At 52.2% G+C, this 6,307-nt stretch overlaps 1 protein-coding gene across 6 annotated transcripts in view; it reads right to left on the reverse strand.

Annotated features, from left to right (window-relative positions):
- HDAC6 (histone deacetylase 6) overlaps positions 1 to 5,725 on the reverse strand; it is a 27,309-nt gene extending 21,584 nt beyond the window's left edge. Inside the window, exons 1-8 of one of the 6 annotated variants that reach the window (XM_017855419.1) lie at positions 5,616 to 5,725; positions 4,774 to 4,896; positions 4,560 to 4,688; positions 4,346 to 4,434; positions 2,026 to 2,110; positions 1,876 to 1,916; positions 1,085 to 1,181; positions 843 to 940 (exon numbers count right to left, since the gene is read on the reverse strand). In XM_017855419.1, the coding sequence (XP_017710908.1) occupies positions 843 to 940; positions 1,085 to 1,181; positions 1,876 to 1,916; positions 2,026 to 2,110; positions 4,346 to 4,434; positions 4,560 to 4,688; positions 4,774 to 4,896; positions 5,616 to 5,711 (758 nt within the window). In that variant the 5' untranslated portion in view covers positions 5,712 to 5,725. Of the gene's footprint in view, positions 1 to 842; positions 941 to 1,084; positions 1,182 to 1,875; positions 1,917 to 2,025; positions 2,111 to 4,345; positions 4,435 to 4,559; positions 4,689 to 4,773; positions 4,897 to 5,003; positions 5,595 to 5,615 lie in introns of those variants that run through there. The other 5 variants (XM_017855423.1, XM_017855420.1, XM_017855421.1 and 2 more) reach the window with 5 other exon arrangements.
- Between the last annotated feature and the right edge of the window lie 582 nt (positions 5,726 to 6,307).

The raw sequence follows: 6,307 nt of genomic DNA on the forward strand, positions 1-6,307 counted from the left end.
TCTCTTGCCTCAGCCTCCCCAGTAGCTGAGACTACAGGCGCCCGCCACCTCGCCTGGCTAGTTTTTTGTGTTTTTTTAGTAGAGACGGGGTTTCACCGTGTTAGCCAGGATGGTCTCGATCTCCTGACCTCGTGATCCACCCATCTCGGCCTCCCAAAGTGCTGGGATTACAGGCTTGAGCCACCGCGCCCGGCCTGCTGTAGCATTTTTTTTAAAACAGCAAATGACTGAGGAGAACCAAAATGCCCACTAGTCGGGGGCTGATTAACAAAGAGTACATTTACATAATGGTGTTCTACCGGGCTCCAAGATACATGCTGTCAGAGAAAGGTTTCTAAGATGTGTAAGTGAGAAGATAGTACGAAGGGAGTATGTCGTGTTACTACCATTTGTGGTTAAAAACAGGGGAGGGAGGAGAAAGCTTTTGCATTTCATCAATTCTGGGATGCCAACGATAAGACGTACCATGATTTTACATGCCAAAAACAAAGCAGAAAATACTACCAATGGAATTCTGAGATGTCACTGTTTTTAAGATGCATCCGGATTTCAAGATGTTACAGATATGAAAAAATGTACACCTTAGAATCAATGAAATATGGTATTTATTTCTTGAATAAGACTTTGTGGGAGGACACATGAGTCAGTGGTTCCAATGACTACCTCCCATGAGAGGAGGCAGGTGTCTGGGTGACAAGGATGGGAGACAGATTTTTAATTATATTCTCTTTTGTACCTTTGGATTCTTGAATCACATGAATATATTGCCCATATCAATACATTTTACACTTGAAAGAAGGACTTTAAAACAATGTAAAATGTCAAATGCTGGAGAGTCCTACCTAATGATGGCCATGCCATTCCGGATCTCAGCCCCCAGGACCGCATCCACCAGCCTGAGGACAGAGCCTGAGGCCAGGCAGGCACAGGAGTATGAGTTCTGGAGAGACAGTGGGGAGCCAGAGAGGGAGTGAGGGAGAGAACAGCCCTATCCACTCAGCTGCTTGCCCCAGGGTGGGGTGGGCATAGGGATGGGGACCCCAAGAGTGCCACCATTCCCTGCCCCCACAGTTCTCATCCATACCGGATGCAGATAAACTGAGTCGTAAGTGTCTGCTAGGACGTGGAGTTCTCCCTCATTCATGTACTGAGTTGTTTCCATCAGATCAATATATTCTAGGCTAGACACAGATGGGAGATGAGATTCAGGGCCCTGTCTCTTCCCCATCTGAGCCGTCCACACACCAAACCCCTGGTCAAATTAGGGCTCGGCTCCCCCAACTCTCAACCTGAAGGAATAGCCGGGATTTAAGACACATTCTGTTCCTTCCCTAGCCCGCCTCAGTTCCAGTAATATTCTCTGCTCCCCTGCTCTAGCCATACCAAATCCTACTTTCAGGCCTTTGGCCACACTGGTCTAGCTGTCTGTTCTTCCCTTCCCTCAGTCACCCTCTTCATCTGACTCACTCTTTTTCTCCTCTTAAAGCTCAGCTGAGATACCCACTCTGCCAAGCTAGCTTTCCTCGAGCCACACAGCACCAAGCCTCTAAATCTGGGTTCCTGCAGCCCCTGGGGAAACCCCGATCACTCTGTCCACACATCCACCATCTGTTCAATCAGATCATGATAACAGTAATAGCTCATGATGGACTGATGATACATCAGGCCCTGTTCTAAGCACCTGACACACATCGAACTCTCCTGAGGAACTTAAGTTTACTGGTTCCCTTGTTACAGGCGATGACATAGATTCAGAGAGGCTCAGCGACTTGCCCAAGGCTGGCCACAGAGACCATGACATTCCTTCCCAAAGCATTGCCCTGGTTTGTCCAGGGCAGGCTCCTCCCCATCCCTACAAGGCTCCCAAGCCTTCACCTGTGAACCAACATCAGCTCTTCCTTTTCAGCAAACCGGGCCTGGGGAGAAATGAGGAATAAAGGCGGGATAAAGGGTTAAGGCATGGGCTGAGCCCAGGTCAGGTCACCTCCCTGCACTTTACCCAGAGTGTTGGCTTGGGGGCCTTACCTGAAAGGACACACAGCGATCTAGGAGGCCCTCCTGGATCAGTTGCTCTTTGATGGCATGGAGCCGCTCAGGGCCTTCTGGGAAGCTGGGGAGATGGAGACACAGTCACAGATGCATGGGGACACTGGGGAGCTCCACATCTGCTCTCTCCACATCTCCCCATCCACCCTTCCACAGCAGCTTACCCCAAAACTGTGGTGTCAGTCCTGCCTTCCATCAGCTCTGGAGTGTGACCCTCTCCTCACCACTACCACTGCTACTACCATACCCTCCCGCCTGGGCTGTGGTGGCATCTCCTCGGCCTCCCTGCTTCAACCCTCACCACCTCAACAGTCCTTTCTGTGCATGACAGCCAGACACTGGTTAAAACCCTAATCAGTTCATGTCCCTTTGAGGCTCCCATCCCATTCTGAGTAAAAGCCAAAGTATTTCCCATGCCCAGAAGGCCGAAAACAATCTGTTCTCTATCACCTCTCTGACCCCATCTCCTACCCCTCTTTCTTTCCTTTGCTTTGCTTCACCTACACTGGTCTCTTCCCTGGTTCTCAGTTGAACCAAATACTCTTCAGCCAGCCCTAGAACTCTACTCTAGCTGCCCCCCCCCAAGCCCTGCCTAGAATACTCTTCCTCCAACTGTCTCCATGACTTACTCCCTCACCTCTTCAGATCCCTGCTCGAATGTCAGTGAGGCCTTCCCTGACCAGCGTATTGAAAACTGAAGTCTCCTCCACTGTACTTTCTCCTACTATCCTCCCTTTACTGCTTTTCCATAACACTGCCCTTTCTACCACAGTGTATCATTTACTTTTCGTTTATTTATTGTCTGTCTTCCCCCTTTTCCCTGAAGGCACGGGCTTTTGTTTGTTTTGTTTACTGCTGTATTCCTAGCTCCTCAATAGATAGTAAATAGGTATTCCATAAAAGAAGTCTTTTCCCATAGTAAGGTACTCTTAGGTTGGGATAAGGGATATAGATATTAATTGGTAAACACACAAGTATGACAATTAGCAAACAATGTCATGGGCTAGGAAAATAAGATCAGGTACTGGGGTAGGGTTTGGTCAGGCAAAACCTTCTCTGAGAAAGTCTCATTGGGATGTGAAAGGTAGCTGGAAGAGAAGGCCGAAAAGAATCTCTGGGAAAGGGGTTGGTCAGGGTACAGACCAGAGGTAAGAGGGTGCCTGGCATGTTGGAAGAACAAGGGGACTAGTGTGGGTGAGGAGGATTGGCTGATGAGGTCACAAAGTGATGTGGAGCCAGATCATGTGGAACCTTCGAGGCCAGGATGAAGAATTTGGACTTTACCTTGAGGACAACAGTCTGCTGCCCTTAAAGCTATTTTTTTTTTTTTTTTTTTTTTTTTTGAGACAGTTCAGTTTTGCTCTTGGTTGCCCAGGCTGGTGGTGCGAAAATGGCCACAATCTCCAGCTCACTGCAACCTCCGCCTCCCAGCGTTCAAGTGATTCTCCTGGGGCCTCAGCCTCCCAAGTAGCTTAGGATATTACACGTGCCACCACGCCCGGCTAATTTTGTATTTTAGTAGAGACAGTGTTTCACTGTATTGGTCAGACCGGTCTCGAACTCATGACCTCAAGTGATCCACCTGCCTTGGTCCCCCAAAGTGCTGGGATTATAGGCGTGAGCCACTGTGCCCGGCCTCCTTAAAGTATTTTAACAAAGACATCATCTCATACGTATTTTTTTAGGTTGCTGCATGAACAGACAATAGAGGTGAAGCTATTGCAAGTCTAGGTGAGTGATGGAGGGGGGACCACGGAGGAGGCTTCTGCAAGTCTAGGTGAGTGATGATGATGGTGGCAGTGGAGGTGGTGCGGAGAGGTCAGAATATATAGTCAAAAGGATTTGCTGATTCTTTTTGAAAAGTAAAGCAAATGGGAGGTTTCATCCTTCTGTTTCAGTACAAACGTCTCTTCCTCTATAAAGCCTTCTGGGAAGCCTGGATACTAGTTTAGGATCCTCTTTTACACACCCTTGAATCCCCTGGTCTTTAGCCTGTCTTCATTAAACACATCATACTGCTGTTGGCTGTTTAATGATCTGCCCTCCTACTCACCAATCCGCTCCTAGAGAAGGGACCCTGTCTATTGTTTGGTACATTTGTATCACCAACTCTTGGCACACAATAGGCAATAAATGTTTGTTAGCTACACAGAAGAACCCTTTCAAGTGTGAGCCCTACCTCTCCAAATCATCTGCTTCCAGTATCCAGGCTGGGGTAAGAAAGGATTTATTCTTGCTAATGGGCTCTAAATGTGTGTATTTTTGTGTTTTGGAGACAGCCTGGAGGACCCAGCCTCACCTGTCATCCCAGAGGCAATGGAATTCATTTAGCTGCTCATCCAACACCAAGCCAGTCCCAGCCAGTGCTTCAGCCTCAAGGTTCAGATCCTGCAGAGGAAAAAAAGGACATACAGATCCATTTCAGGCCCTGAGTCAGAGGGAACTGTCCAGGGTTGGGAACCTTTGGGTTTTGATTGTCATACGAGTCTAAACTGCAGCCAGGCCCTGCTCACCATCCCTTGCAGTCCCGCGATTAGGTCTTCTTCCATTGCTTGGCCGAGCTTCTTCATTTTGCCTTTCTTCTTTACCTCCGCTAGATTGGGGATGGAGCGGGGAACGGCTCCCTTTTTAATGTTTCGCTTCTGTGAATCAGAGAGAAGGGTCAGAGTCCAGGGCATGACCAACTTGCTCCCTCTCCCCCTCATAAGGGCGGGTCTAGGGCCTCACCGAAGTGACACTGGAGTCCTGAGTGGGAGATTGGGGGTTCTGCCTACTTCTTCGCTGCCTGGTTGTGGTAGAATCCTGGCCGGTTGAGGTCATAGTTGAGGAGGCTTGACCCCTGCCGCGGTTCTGGAGAGGTGGGAGCGTGGGTATGTGACGGGGCTAGTGTGCCCTGAGGACCCCACCTCTCTGCCCTTTTCCAGGCTCCGCCCCCTCTACTAGATTCCATTCCTTACACGATCTGATTCTCCACAGCCTTCCAAACTCCGCCTCTCTCAGGCCTTCTCCCTCCACTCAGGTGGCCATTCTACCTGGCCCCGCCCGGTCCGCTAGACTCCACCCCTTTTACACGATTCTCTTTCCCTAGTCTTGCCCTTTCACTGAGCAATGAGCCCCCTGGCTCACTCAGTCCGTTTTGGGGCCTGCCCTTTCCAACCAATCACCGCCCCTTCCACTCTCCCAAACCCCATTCCCAGACCCTCTAAACCCGGGCCAGACCCCACTCCTTCACGAATCTGCCCTTTCGGCCTACCTCCCGGGATAATCACCCACCCTCTCACTCAGCCGGCCCCGGCCCCGGCCCCGGCTCCACCCTTAACGATTCACTTAACTCCACCCCCATCGGGCCGGACCGGTACCTTCCACTCCGCCAGATCCCGCCCCTAGCGTTTCAACCAGCCCCGCTCCTCAGGGGACTGCCCCGTTCCTTCAACCAGCTCCACCCCCTGCCCAGATCCGACCGCTAACGTTTCGCTAACCCCCTTCAGCCAGTCCCTAGCCGCCTTCGGTCGGCCTCCGCCCCCTTCCCGCCTCCGCCGTCGACGCGCTGTACTCGCCGCTCCACTCACTGGACGCAGCCCCTTTCTCAAACTCCGCCCTTGGCTCGCTCTGCCAAGTTTCTGGCGACCCGTGGGGACGCGAGCGCCCTGGCCTTTCTTTTCCATTGGGCCTGGTCTCTCGACTGCCCGCCCAGATCCCGCCTCCAGAGGGGAGAGTGCCTCAAGGCCGCGCCCCTCGCGCGAGCCACACCTCTCGCGAGCTCACAGGCGGCGGGGGAGCGCGCCGGCGTGCTACGCCAACTGTGCTGAGCCACACCTCTCGTGAGCTCACAGGCGTCGGGGCGGTGCGTCGGCGTGCTATGCCAGCTGTGCTGCGTCTGCGTAAAAGGCAGGCGCCGGCAGTTCCCAAGAGGGCTGAGGCGCAAGCTTTCCCCTGCCTCGGCTACCGTCGCTGTCGTCCTGGATGCCATAGCCGCCGCCGCTCCGTCCCTGTCCAGTCACTTAAGAGCCCTTCGGGCCGGCGGTGTCGCGAAAGGAAGCAAGGAAGCGAGGGAATTAGGAAGGGGCGTCTTCCCTTTTTCCCGCGACTTCCCGCGCGACGCGCCGTGATGACGTATAGCGGGCGGGCTGGTTGTGGCTGGGCCGAGAGCGAGGTTGCCACTGGATTTTGGCTGGCGGCGGCCGAAACAGGCGTGGTGACGATGCTAAATGTTGTGAGGATTTTCCGAGTTAATATTCACTACGGTGGTACACAGGAAGCA

The sequence above is a fragment of the Rhinopithecus bieti genome, unplaced genomic scaffold, assembly GCF_001698545.2.
Source record: "Rhinopithecus bieti isolate Rb0 unplaced genomic scaffold, ASM169854v2 scaffold_41728, whole genome shotgun sequence".
NCBI lineage: Eukaryota > Metazoa > Chordata > Mammalia > Primates > Cercopithecidae > Rhinopithecus > Rhinopithecus bieti.